We start from the raw sequence: 14,675 nt of genomic DNA, 5'->3' as shown, positions 1-14,675 counted from the left end.
ACTGACTCTCTCGAAGATGCTGGTTCTCACTGCGAGTCTCATCCAACTGTTGCCTAAGGAGTTTATTTTGCACTTGGAGCTCCAATTTCTCCTCCTTTAGCAAAGGATAGTCTGATACCTCCTGCAGTTTTTCTGTCAACAACTGATTCTGCTTATTTAATAACAGAACCTGGGCCTTCACTGACTCCAAATCCAGCTGCAGATAAAGAACAGTTTAGAAGCTTATGAACTGCTGTACTACTTAATTATTTTTATTTAACTTTTTTTTTTAAATGTACCTCAAATGCACCAATTCAAATACAGCTTCTTTAAATTCATGTTTACAATTACCTCAAGCTCTTTCGTGCGTGATATAGCTTGCTTGAGTTCCTCCTTTTTTGAATTAACAGCAATGGCTTCTTCATGCAAAAGCATAGCTTTCTCTGCAGGAAGGATTAGAAATGCTGAATTAAAATTAGTAGACTATTACAGTAAAACACTGTATCAGCAAAAAGCAGTTTAAGCTGCTAAGCCCAACACTCAATTTAATTCAAGACATAAAAATGACTGAATGTCATACACACTCCTTCAAAATTAAGTAAATCACACTGAGTGTATATATACATCTGCACACATACAGTCCTTTAGAATTAAGTAAATTAAATTCACATGCACGTGATATATCATTTCTTCCACATATCCTTAACTTAAAAGTCTAAATACGTTCGTTTATCTGTCCCAGCTCTCTTCCTCAAGCTCCAATTAAACATCTTGTACACAATAAATGTAGAAACTGGCAACCGTTCAAGGGTATGGCACCAGACTCTACCATATTCAATTAAAGAGTTCAATTAAAGAATGAATGAGCTCGTAGGACTTCAGAAGGAGCTGGGAAACTGAAAAAGCAGGATACTTTGCAGCCTCCATGCAACACCATGCAAAGAACCAGCTCACAATCTCCACTGCACTCTGAACTGCAAGGTGTTGCTGACCTGTCACGGGATCCTGCTACATGTTTTTCAAAATCCATTTTGATGGCTTTTCTGTCTCTTATGCCAGTCTTACTGAACACTGTTACTCTTTAATAATAACAGTATTTTGACACCCATTAGTAAAAGCTGTAGAGAAAAAAAGCTACTCTATTAATCTCAGAGAGACTGTTACCTTTATTTTTTTTCTCATCTTCAGTGACTTTATTGGTTCTGGCTATGTATTCTTCTTTTAATTCAAGCTGATATCTAGAAGTAAAAAGAATTAGTTATTCTCAAAGTATGTGTGCACATACATACTCATTTGTGTAAACTCCAGTCTTTACCAGACTAAACTATAATCACAGGATTATTTATTGACAAAATTAGTTATCGCAGAGCCACTGAAATGGTTGAAAGGGCCCTGCTCAAAAAGCAAGACTACCACCAACTCTAGAGCAGGCCAGCTGTGGCTCTTCCTAGCCATGTCTTGAAAACCTCAAAGGACATATATTCCACCACCTCCCTGGATGACCTGTCCCAGTGCTGCACTACCCTCCCGGTAAAATTTTTCTTCTCCACATTCAACCTGAACCTCCCAAGCAACAATTTACAGCCCCTGCCATACAACCTCAGAGGTCACATCCTAGTAGTCCTGTAACTACCTTTACAGACCTTTACTAAGCCCTCTCCAGTTTCTTCATGACTTTCTTGAATTGGGGATAGTATTCCTAGCACAGTCTTCACCAATACCTGAAGGGGTTAATAACTCCCCCCAGGCTGTTGGCCATGCTGCTACTAATATCACCCATCACACTGTTTGCCTTATTTGCCAGAGCATGCTGCTGGATCATAGTCAACCTGGCACTCACTGTAACTCTCCTGTTTTATCTTCAGAAACACAGCTACTTGGTGAATTCCTTTGCCCTATTTATACTACTTCATAGGGATATTCTGCCCCAAGCGCAGAGCTTTGCAGTTCTCCTTGTTAAAATTCCTAAGATTTATGTTGGCACCATCCCCAAGTTTATCAAAGTCTGTCTGCACTGAAACTCTGCCATTTGCTGGAGAAGCCACTCCTCTTAATTAAGCCTCATGTTCAAAGTTGCTGAGGATGCCCTGTGTCATCATTCAGATCACAGATGATGGTGTTAGACAGCATGGGTCCAAGAGAATCTACAGTACTGGTTCCAGGGGATGTCAACCTGGCACTCACTGTAACTCTCCTGTCCCATCTTCAGAAACACAGCTACTTGGTTAATTCCTTTTCCCTATTTATACTACTTCATAGGGATATTCTGCCCCAAGCGCAGAGCTTTGCAGTTCTCCTTGTTAAAATTCCTAAGATTTATGTTGGCACCATCCCCAAGTTTATCAAAGTCTGTCTGCACTGAAACTCTGCCATTTGCTGGAGAAGCCACTCCTCTTAATTAAGCCTCATGTTCAAAGTTGCTGAGGATGCCCTGTGTCATCATTCAGATCACAGATGATGGTGTTAGACAGCATGGGTCCAAGAGAATCTACAGTACTGGTTCCAGGGGATCTCTGCTTGTCATCAGCCACTGGCAATACCGAGCACTGCCCACGTACACCACTATTCACAGCCCAGATATCATCCAACTTTACTGTTCAATTCTTTTCAAATCTAAAGCAGTTATCAAATCTCAGCATTTTGCATAATTGTGACACAGATCATAGATGTTTTCAGATATTGCCACATCCATCCCCCTGCATTTTTGCAAATACCCAGACCACTCACTTTCTCCCAATTACAGCACTGAATGTTTACCACAGAAATAAAATATAGTCATTTTCTAGCAAGCATCATTATTTTTATACACTAAATAGCAGCTCTTTCATACTTTTGATCAAGGATTTGGGACAAAAGGACATGGATTTCATCTTTCTGAGCATTTGCAGCATGTCTGAAATATTTTGTATGTTGATAAAATAAGCTAAACAGCCATTCATCATTAAAATAATTTGCTTCTCCTTATGAACTAGAAGCACTTCACAAGCATTATTTGTAACTAGCTGTTATGGACTAGGCAAAATAAGATACCAAGCATGCCAATTAGTTGCATTTCATTGTTCTCTGACAAAAACCCTCAAATCTGCTCAGTTTCAGCTGAGGTACCATTCTTACTAAAACCTACTCTTTATGCCTTCTCTCTGTAATTTAAATAAAGACACACTAACATAGATAGTGCTTCTTATTCACTGGCTTGCAAGAAAAAGTAATGATACATCAATCATTTGGTTTAACTGCCTAACTGGAAGTTTGGTTCATGCCATCAAACACACACGAGTAATAACATGCCAAGAGCACCTGCCCGCATTGAAGCATCAAGTAACCCTTCAAGTGACCAAAGCACTTCAAGAAAGTGTAAAAGCAAAGTTGGGATATACCCCATGCAACACCTCCCAAGTAGCCACGCATGGTGTCTTTTGCTTTCAAGGAGCATTTCTAGGCAAATTTGTTGAAATCATGTTCAAGCAGATGGTAGTCAATAAGAGGGTAACAGACAGTCCCTCTCGAAAAATGGGGAGGGGTTAAGGTAAGAGCCAATCCATCTGTACAATGGGCTAGGGTGCCTCTCACCCTTTTTCCAAGAAACCTATAACATCTCTTTAATGCTAATTTCCCCTCCATGCCTTTTCTGCATTTGTAAAACGGTCAGTTCATTGTGGTCAAAGGAAGTCACTAATACTGCTTCAGATCCTCTTGTCTAAACATAGAACTAATGTCACATCTCTTTCCCAGATAACAACACTGAATTTAAACTACAATAATAATACAACCTATAATCTTAAGAGAATTAATTTCTATAGCATGTTTTTTCTGAACCAGATAGAAGATTCTGTCTTACTAGCAAAATGCTAAACAATACCGTAAGGAATTCAAGCACATTAAAACAAAACCATAAATACACATTTTCAAAGCCCTCACTTTGTTACATTTTTAAAAAGAAATCTTATAGAATTTATTAGTCTGTTTTCATAGGAAGTAGCATGCATCCCATTAGAGACAAAAGAAAAATTTACTTTAAGAGTTCCGTGTTAAGCTTTTGGTCGTATGTCTCCTCTATGTTCTTCACAGCAGCCTCCCGACGGCGAAGTGCATCATCAATCGCTTTATTTTTCTCTTCCTGAAGTTTCTGAGTGCTGAAATATCCATAAATATACAGACAAGGACCAGTTATAAAGCCAAAACTGTGGGGTTTGGTTTTTTGAAATATCCATAAATATACAGACAAGGACCGGTTATAAAGCCAAAACTGTGGGGTTTGGGTTTTGGTTTTTTTAAATAACATCTAGAGATATCAAGGGATAAAGTGCTTGCTTGGAACACTGTAGCAATTTGAAATTATCATCAGAATATGTTACTGTAATTCATTAAGAACAAGGAGATGTGACACAAACTAAATTGCCCTCTTTAAAAATCCAGTACCAATCAATTCTGCAGCCATCCCAGTTAACCCTAGCTCAGTTTCCCACACCAGCAAGGCTTCAGAGGAGACAGCGCTGAGCATGCTATTCTATTAGCACCCTCTGCTGGGTTGTTGAAAAAAAAAACAAGTTTTTGTTAGTGGGATACTCATTCTGCTGTAACAAACAGATGACAAAGTAATGACTTTAAGCAGTATTCAAAACCTACCAAAAACGGTTTAGTTATTTTTTTATTCAAAAAAGAAAACTGATCTTACTAAGGACAAGTCAAAATAAAGATAACACAAGACTAAAGAAAATAACATATACACGCCTCATGAGTGTTAGGTTTACATATACTGTGCTGTTTGGGGGGGTGTGGGTTTTTTTTTTAACGTAAGCACTTCAAAGCAAACATCTGGATTCTTGCCTCCAAAGTGATGCTGCACTGTTTTGGTTGGATGAGGTGGAATAGAACAAAAACCCCCAAAAGGTCTTTCTGAATGGAGTATCCCTGATAATAGAGACAGTATACTATACTGCTCAAAATGCAAAACACAACTCCTGAGATATATAATCTATTTGAATATCATGGAAGCAGTAACATCTTGAAGCACACTTTCCAGAAAAGGACAACAGCATCATTTAGCATTGTACATGCCCTTCAGCAACTTACACTTCAAATGCCTCAATTCTTTGCTTCAGTTCCACCTCTCTGGTCCTTATGACTTCAATATCTTTCAGCAGACTTTGTCTCTGAGCGTACACTTCCTTTGCTTCTATCTGAATCACAAAATATTACCTCTTGTTTTACTTCACACTTTATACAGGTATTTAATGTTTAACACATTCAAACTTTCAAGGATCTTCTTCAGGAATTGGTCTTACTCCAATAAATATTATTTATATAGTCATCATTTGAAATAACAACCAGAATATACTGTATTTTTTTTTATTCCTTGTCCTTTTACTCTGAGTAAAAACATTTCAGACGGAGTCACTACTGGCTATCTGTAAACAATCTTTTTTTTTTAAGAAATAGCACTGATCAAAGTTACGTAAAAGGAAAAATTGTTTTTAAAAAATACAGAACAAACATGTTTAAACACTTTTTTAAGTAAACAATAGTTTTGTATTGTCTTCATAAAAAGAAAAATGAAAAAACAAATGCCAAAAATGCCTGATAAAACATGATTTAGAACTGAAACTGAGTAAACCAGCAGTCTTTCAGTAATTGCACTTTAACTTACAGAAATCAAACAAATTATTAAAGGGATTCTTTGAGTGATGAACATGCTAATATCAAAAGTTACATATCTTCTTATTAATAAAAAATAGCTTTTCTTGTCCTTAAGCCCACAAGGCATTATTTCTCTCCAGAGAAATAATAGCTGCCTAAGAAGAAAAAAATTATAATTTTGCAGTACAGGTGCTCATGTCAAGTTGGCAAGCCATGTGCGTTTGGCAGTGCTGAAAGACTTAGCTGTTGTTCCTTGTGTAAAAAATAGACCAGTTTGTCAACCCATATTTCCTGGGCATAAAGTGCCTTAGTAAAGGGTTATATGACCTTCTACCTCTAATGTAAATATACTTCAACTCAGTAGAGCTCCTGGTCTCTTTTAACAGAGTGCCCAGGTGAATGAAGCATATACCTTTCAGTGAAGTGCAGAATCTGACAAGAGAAACCAAATATTCCTACACAACACCTGACAGAATACTGAGACCTAGAAGTCTATTATTTTTTTTTATTAATTACTGAACTAATTTCATACCCACAGTAGAAGACTGAGAGCGTAAAATAGATGGTTTTCTTGTCAGCTTCTAAGGCCATAACCATGAAAGTAATTCATAGCATAGTGATAAAATGTTTAATTTTCAGATTGGAAGGAGGTCAATAGTAGAGACCAGTGTATAATTGTACAGAGAGCTGTATTATTGCTTTGTTAACCGATACCACATGCTCTTGGCGGGGTAGGGGTGGACACAAAACAAAAAAAACCAAAACCCACCACACCAAAGCAAAATGTGGTTAGTATTTGTGGACAACTATGATTTGGATAGGAAGGTCTACTGCAGGCAGCAGGGGGATGGCTAGGCAAAAAGGCAACAGAAGAGGAAGCAAACTACTCTTCCAAAAACTGAAAATAGAGACTGGGAGAAGCAATTTAGAACTATATACTGTGTGCTGCAGGAACAGTTACTTTGGATATTTACCCATGCTCATTTGCAGTTGCTAAATGTGTTCCCCTGTTTATGAGAACAAAAGTAAATTAAGAGTTTTCACTAATAAAGCAAGTAAGACCTATCTCCCAAAGATAAAAGAACGCTTTAGTCAACTGAACCATTTTGTACTAGATTAAGAAAAATTTGGAGCTTTACCTCTTGTTGCTTTTGAAGCCTCTCAATAGCGTTCTTTTCACGAGAAATCAAGGCTTCAGACTTTGCTTGGTGTGTCTTCTCTAACTCATGACGCAGCTCAGAGATTTCTTTCTGGGTCTGCGCTTTCTCCTCCATTTTAATTTTTGCTATTTCAACTTCTTTAAAATGTTCTAGCTTATGTAAAGGAGAAATAGTGGGTTAAGTGGGGATATCTTCAAATCAGCAAAGACAATCCTTCCTCAGATAATTCTAAATTTCACTTAGAAATTTTTGTTAGGAAATGTATGATAATTCAATGAAAATAAATTACTGTGACAAAAGTATTTTAGCCGCACATAATATTTGAGTGCCTCACAGAGTTTTCATGCATTTATTTGGCATCCCAAAACAAATCTTATACAAAACTAATAGCTTTAGATAAGAGCAAAACAGAGGCCTATGAAGAAAAACACACTGCGGGAGTGATACTCTGCTTGCAATTAAGGAATGGCCACACTCTTTAATTTCTCTTCTGACACCGCCTCCATTCTTGCCCCTTTCCTAAAAAAGCTCTTTTAATTGGTGATGCAAGAAATGGCAGAAGCAGACCTGTCCTGAATCGCTCAGGAACAAGAGAATTCATCTGGACACACAAAAATTGCCAAATGTGTAAAAAATGCAGAAGACATAACTCCGCATAATGAGGGTTACAGACACAGAGGTCTGATTCACAGACTTCTTAGCACAACTGAAAAAAAAGTAAATGCATACAAACAGGAAAGTACGCATCTTGCAACTGCACAGAAGAGTCACAGGGAACGTGCCTCCAATCAACTTGTGAAGTACAACATATTCAAGGACAAACAGGGTTAAAAAGAATTATAATAAATATTTGGAAGAAAATGGAAAGCAAGCACACAAGACAAAAAACGTGAGAAGAAAAACGAACAAAAGAATAAAAAGAGAATAGTAGAAAAATTGTGAGACTGGAGAAAATGAGGTTAAAGAAAGGGGAAAAGCACAGTAGGAATGTCTGATCAAGGAATTCAGGTCTGTGGGCATAAATTTTGTGACAAAGAATTGGTGAGACAGCACAGCATCACTTGTACACAAATTGGATTAAAAATGTCTTACAGTAATTGCTAAGGAATCCACAGAAAGTGAATTGAATTTAGAAATGATTTATAACTGCTTAAGACTCCAGTCTCCTTTGTTACAACTGCTTTGCTTAAACTGAGACAAACTTAACACCACACAAATTAACATGTTTTACACACTAAAAAGACAGTGCCTGTTGGGGAATAAAGATGAAATGAGAAATGAAGGTAAAATACATTGGCGGTTTTAACTCTCTGTCCTTCTTCTTGTTTAGCTGAATAAATATGACTAAACAGTTCATATGCAAATAAGGGTTTTTAAAACTGTGCCTAACAATTCTAACCGAATATCAGATTATCATTTTTATATATAAATAAACTATTGATTTTGAGATAAATTAATGGAACTTAAACAGACTTAACAGACTTAAATGAACTACAGTTATATTAACTTTTCCATCCAAATAAACTGTTGATCTTGACAGAAATTTATGGCAAAAACCCCATATTCAAATAAACTTCATTATATTCTCTCTGCTCGATTTTTCAGACATAAAAATTATCAATGGATTATGTGACCAAAAAATATCTAATTTTATTCTGAAAATGAAGGAAAATTCTTAAAAAAAGCTGTCCTCAGTTGTAGGAAGAAAAAGAAACAACACCAAAAATAATTCATAATATTGTCTGTTATGGTTTTAGTGTTTCTGTATGTTGTTTTGAAATAGTAGGCAAATTCCCATCAGTACTAAAAATTAACTCAACTATCTGTCAAGCTACACAGCAGCAATTCATGCTTCTCAGTTTTTATGCATCAAATTGAAATTCAAGCTTCAAAATTTTAACGGAGAAGGAAAATTAATAGTATGACTAAGCATAGCAAGCGTTTCTCTATAAAACAAAATAATCAAAGATAATATAACATATACCAAGACAATCAAAATATGAAAAAGTTGTATTACAAATGAACATCAGAATAAATACAAATGAATATCAGAATAAAAGAATAATAAATTATTATTCTATGCACGTTTAACAAAAAAAGTGAATGGAAAATCTACACATGCTGTATCATCAAATTAAAAATTTATATTGGATTAACCTCGGCTTTTGTGTTTGTTCTAACTATTAGACCTTTTCTTTACCTTAATTATTAAACATCTCCCTCAAATTCAATTATACCTTTTGACACATTTCTGCCTGAAGCTGCTTCTCTATTTCTTTTCTATATTCATGAAGTTTTACTTCTAAAGATTCACATTTCTGATGCTGGGGATAAGTGTCTGCAAACTGTTCATCAATCAGCTGAAGCTTCTCAGCTATAAAAAGAGAAACATATCCATCATAATTTAATAATAGTCACCACAGTTATCCTACCAAAGACTGTAGAAACACGTCTCTGTAGAAAGTTCCTTAGTTTATCCAAATAGCACTGTCATAGAAAGAATTGTGTGGTATAAAACTAGACGCAGTAGAGAAATGCCATTTATCAGCTTTATGCCACACAACATATAGCTGGGAGGAGGTACCTAGCTGTTTAGGCACCATTTCTGGTGTTACATAGTCATTCCTCCTCTTTATCATGGATGGACAAGAATTTTTTTTGCATGCAACCCTTAGGGGTTTTGTATTACTAATAGTATGCATATTAAAATTCAAGAACTCCCAATCTATACCTAACTTTCACTGAAACACAATCATAGAAACACAAGCAAGGCATGCATTCACAATTACATTTTACAGAACATCTAAGACACTATAGCTCTTAGCTAAATGCCTAAGAAAATGAGAGATTAAAAAAAAAACATATTGTAATAGGAATTTTGCCTTATTTTAAGACAGGTTAGAAAAATCAATGTACTAGTAATAGGTGTGACCTTTATTTACTATTACTTCAGGCTGCATTTGAGTCAATGATGAATGAACACCATTCATATAATTTATAATAAATCCAAACCAACCCTTTACCAGGATGAAAATATCTGGGGACACTTGCTTGCAGAGGTTGCACTTACCCAGAGATTCTCTGTAAGGAGGCACAGAAGTTGTCTGAGTTTCTGTGTCGTGAGTTTCTTTACTTAGATGATGCTCAGTAAGTCCAATTAAAATCTGCATAAGAAAACCTATCAAGATCCAATATATTAGTTCTGATTTCACACTAGAACTGAATTTGAGCCTTTATGAAGTCATTTTCACTGTGCAAGAAAACCTATTTGATCTATGGAAAGAACCAAGTATTTAAGTAAAAATCAACACTGGTAAACTATTAAGATTTTATTATAAGCATAGTTCATTCCATCTCATTCTGGAAAAGGTGGGATTTTGCAACTTTTCCTTTCATCCATGTGTCTTTGACTTCCAAGGTCATTTGAGAGAGCAGATTATTACTACTATAATTATGAGGTCATTAGGCAACAGGGCTTTCTGAAGATCAAGCTACTTTAGGCTGTACATTATAGCTAGGTTTCATTGTGCAGACATAAGTTATTTCTTATATACAACAAAGGAAAGTCAATTACATCTTTAGCTTGTTTTTGAAGAACATTATGCAAGCTAGTAGAGGCAGTTATAAACAAAAACCAAATTCTGAGTTTGCCAAAGTTAGCGTGAAAAGCTTCCAAAGAGCATTATATTTAATACCTGATTACAGATTTTCTTCACAGTTCTAATGTTAAAGTCATTTATTTTGTAGGTGAATGCTAACACTTAATCCACACCACAAATAAGAGTTAGATAATCCTGAAATATAATATTCATGATCCTGTCATACTGCAAAAAATCTGACTGAATCTATATTATTCCATATCAACATACACACAAGAAATTTGACTTTCTAGTGCTTGCATCTTAATAAAAATGAAGCTGACACAATTATCCTTGTCTGCATCATGTATAAACATCTCATACCTTTATTTTCCTTCCGAGTTCCTGAAGCCTGTAAGAAATAAAAGATGTTTTAGCCAGTTTATTTCATCACAACTGTAATTTAAGCTTATTTTCAAAATCAAAAGAACTTTACCAGCGATTTGTAAAGACTGGATTTTGGATTTATCCTCATTAATTGAAGAAGATCTTGCATAGTCCACAGCTTTGGGGGGGGAAAAAAAGTTTGAAAAGGTTAACTAATTTAAAATAATTTCAAATATGTAACAGGCACTAATTTACCATCGTAGAATGTTCTCCATTTTAGAAAGATCTATTTAGTGTCTTGTAAGACAATTTTTAGAGGCCTGCTGTTCTAGTACTACATTTACTTATCTCCACTACCTGGGATATGTGGCAGGCAGCACGTAGTTTCATGATCAACTGAAGCTGTAAAAAGAGAGAGTTTTGTTTCCTTCCCATCCTGCTATTGCCCCTTTTCTTGATGTATCATACAAATCAGATGAGCTCACTAATCCAAACAACAACTAACTACTCACCAGGTAAAAAAAAGTACTTTTCAGTTAGAAATAACTTCACCCTATCGCACACTCATAGAGAAGAAACAAAGAGAGGGCAACAGCTGCCTTTTTCAGCCACAGCTTGTAGTTAGAACAGCTTAAACTGACCATTTTCAGGGAACTGAAGAGCCAAACAAGAGATGAGCTTTAATCAGGATCAGTTCCCCAAGTGCTCTGCCACTCAGCCTCGCAAATGGTCACACCAGACTGTGGCTATGGGTGAAGCAAGTGCAAGGTTAAGAGGCTTGTGCGATGTCTTTCCAGAACCAGCTTATTGCCAATTTAAATATTCATAAAAATAGCCCTGAATAATGAAATCTTTTATGGAGATGATCAGAAGCTGTACTTGCGTTTGTATTTCTCTATCACAAAAGGGGACTTTTTTCGATTCTGTTGGAATATGACAACCCCCAGAAAGCACAGCTCCCAAAAGTCATAGAAGGGGTAAATTACTGAACTTACCTTCTTCTTCTCTAATCCACTTTCTGGAAAGAAAACAGAAAGTGAATACTCATAGCCACATCTCTGTAGATGATCTGCCACCAAACTGTTGGAAGCTGTGATCAAAAGTGAACTGTCATCACTTGGAACAGCCTGTGGCCGAAGTTCTCCACTTAAAATTGGGTGCATTAGTTCATGGATTAGCTGGTTTCGGAGCTGCGTCTGATACAGAGAAGACATTATATTCTCAGTTTACATGTTATTCAATGAGAGTTTTTATTTTTCAAAACTCGTGGGGAGTCTTGTTTTACTTGTACACTTTATATTACAACCTACATAACCGAAATGGGCAGACTAACTTTGGCAAAATATAGAAAAGTCCTTGGGTCACTGTGCATTTCTTCAAAACATTCTAATGGTGTCTACAGAGATCTTTGACTTTCCCTCAAGAGGTAGCAAACGTAGGACTGAAAAGAAGTACTGTTCTCAGTCAAGAACTCATATAAACTCCACTCTAGTAACCTCAGCTTCATTTTTAGATCACTGCTTTCCTGTTCTCATTCTCTTTGGCTTAAATAAAGCCCGCCTGATTTGGCTTTAATTTCAGGTATACTTGGAAAACTCACTAGTCCCCCTCTGAGTCTCAAGATCTCTCTGATATCAAGAAGCTGCCAATGCCATCACAAAAGCAGATGAGAAAATAAACAGGAAATTCAGTGTCTTTGATATCAGTTATTTTGTAGGGAAGCAGAAGAGTACTAATCAAAAAAGCCTACAGGCACTAATAATAATTAATTGTATTTTTATCTGCATTCTATGAGTTATAATAGAGAAAAAAAATAACCTAAAATCAGAAATTCTCTCTCCTGTAAAAGGAAGAAAAATAATAATAAAAGGAAAAAATAATTATACAAATTGTTCATGGCATACTAAAAGATCACGACAGAAATAAGTGTTTTAAGCTTTCAACAACAGGTATGCAAGAGTGGTAAAGCTAATTAAAGAACTAGTGTGTTACCAAAACTGAGATGAAATACTCACCAAAACTTAACAAAGCTAGATCATCAGACTAGACTGATATTTTAGCATGGCTTTCTACAGAAAGTAGGCTGACAATAGAAATGAAGACAACTGCAAAATTTGTTTTCCATATTAATTTCTGAACTTGGCTAGTTTCAACCAACTTTGACAGAGATTATGCTGTCTCAAAAAACAGCTGAGACCAGCAACCTCTTACACGTCTTGTGACAAAGCGCAGGTGGAAAACACAGGGCTAAATCCCCATCCCTACTACGGGAAAGGAAGGCAGAAATTGGTTCTAATATGCTGACGTTCATCATACCTGTAGTTCCAGATCCACTCTGCCTCTTATCAACAGAGACAGTCAGGTAAGACCATGAGAACATTGAGAGTGTTCTCATTAGATGTAATCCATAAGAATCCATAAGAAATCCATAAGAATCCATATGAAACACAACTGCATTAATTCTTCAGCTCAGAAAAGCTACAAGATCTTTAATACGATGTACAATCTTCTAGACAAAGATGATGAAGCAGGAAAGCAGACTCCAATGGTATCCTTAAAATATAGCTCTTAATTATTATTTTTTTTTAACTTTAATGAATTAGACATAAAAAGCAGGAGCTAAAAAAATTTGCTGGTGACACAAAGATGTGTATAGAAGTACAGAAAGATCAAGACATCATAAAAAATCCAATCAGATGATGTTTAAAGACTAGCAAAAGTGAAACTGGATGAAATAAAACATTTCAGCATGTAAGGGCCGGTAAAAATTTCTGCTGCAAAACAAGGGTTATGTATTATTTGGGAAAAGAAAGATGTGGATGTATGAATCAATCAATTACTAGTGCTACAAATGTAACATGCCTCAAAAAGAGATGCAGCCTTCCACAGACTTTCCCAAAACTAGGGAAGAATTAACACCATTCTAAAAATTTTTCTGGAAAGCTCACAATGATGATCTACTGCCTTTTAAAAAAAAAAAAAAAACAGGGGTAGAGACTTCAAAGTGACACAGAGGACTACTACAAAGTGAGCAATAGGACTACTGCACCTTGGCTTGCTTAGCATTGTAGAACAGAATGCTGAAGAAAAGGTACAACTGTGACCTATAAATTCACCAAGAGGAGCAAGAGTTACCTAAACTGGAAGATACTTTTCAGTACAAAAGGCCAGCACAACCATAAATAAACCCAGGCTACCAATCAGAACAAAGTTTCACTCTTGGTCATAACTATATTCTAAAACATTATCCTCAATGAGCAGAAAAGGACAAAACAGCTCAAATAGTTTTAAAACAGAACGGGAACAGTTTAGGAGGGTAATTCATAAAGTGTGCTTAGGTAGGTTTATTACCTACTTATAGTAGGTAATAAACAGACTGTGATAAGAGATCCTTTCCAATCCTGTATCCTCCTTTATTCCTTTCTTTCCTACTTGGCTTTTTTCTCAAGCATGGAAATTTTCAAAGACCTGATACAGGCCTTTAACCTTCCTGAAAAAAGACTCTGAGACTAATCCACAACTAAAAGCACCTCTGTTGAGGAAAAAACTTTTATCTGGCCAAAAAAAACCCTAAATACAAATTAGGCTGAGACAAAAATAATACAGCTAGGGAGACTGAGAAACAGTTACTTGGCATGACTTTCGGTGCTTTCAAGGTTAATTAGTACAGGGAGCCACAGGCAGCACCTGCAGCGAATAGAGCACACCTTCAGTGTGTCCAGTACACCTCGGTTCTTAAAAGTCTGATAGAGCCTTTTCCGCAGTTCGTCTTGGGACAGCGTCTCCCTTTCAACCGAAGCCATCCTGCCCTACGATACCAGGAAAAAGAGAAATAAAAAATAATAAAAAGCCATTCTCGACTCCCAGCTGGATCCCCGGCCAGGGAGCGCCCCGGCCCCCCCTCAGGCAGACCCAGGCGTTGCTGGGGAACACC

General features: G+C 36.3%; 1 protein-coding gene across 1 annotated transcript in view; it reads right to left on the bottom strand.

The window, feature by feature from the left end:
* OFD1 (oral-facial-digital syndrome 1) overlaps window positions 1-14,675 on the bottom strand; it is a 35,050-nt gene that overhangs the window by 20,188 nt on the left and 187 nt on the right. The window contains exons 2-13 of the mRNA XM_014960225.1: window positions 14,449-14,550; window positions 11,737-11,937; window positions 10,851-10,919; window positions 10,739-10,766; window positions 9,847-9,954; window positions 9,014-9,150; window positions 6,756-6,929; window positions 5,053-5,159; window positions 3,993-4,112; window positions 1,144-1,217; window positions 331-422; window positions 7-196 (exon numbers count right to left, since the gene is read on the bottom strand). Coding sequence (XP_014815711.1) covers window positions 7-196; window positions 331-422; window positions 1,144-1,217; window positions 3,993-4,112; window positions 5,053-5,159; window positions 6,756-6,929; window positions 9,014-9,150; window positions 9,847-9,954; window positions 10,739-10,766; window positions 10,851-10,919; window positions 11,737-11,937; window positions 14,449-14,544 — 1,396 coding nt within the window. The 5' untranslated portion in view covers window positions 14,545-14,550. The remainder of the gene's footprint in view (window positions 1-6; window positions 197-330; window positions 423-1,143; window positions 1,218-3,992; window positions 4,113-5,052; window positions 5,160-6,755; window positions 6,930-9,013; window positions 9,151-9,846; window positions 9,955-10,738; window positions 10,767-10,850; window positions 10,920-11,736; window positions 11,938-14,448; window positions 14,551-14,675) is intronic.

This window comes from Calidris pugnax, unplaced genomic scaffold (genome assembly GCF_001431845.1).
Source record: "Calidris pugnax isolate Ruff unplaced genomic scaffold, ASM143184v1 scaffold188, whole genome shotgun sequence".
In the NCBI taxonomy this organism is placed as follows: domain Eukaryota; kingdom Metazoa; phylum Chordata; class Aves; order Charadriiformes; family Scolopacidae; genus Calidris; species Calidris pugnax.
This window is presented reverse-complemented; position numbering and strand designations above follow the sequence as displayed.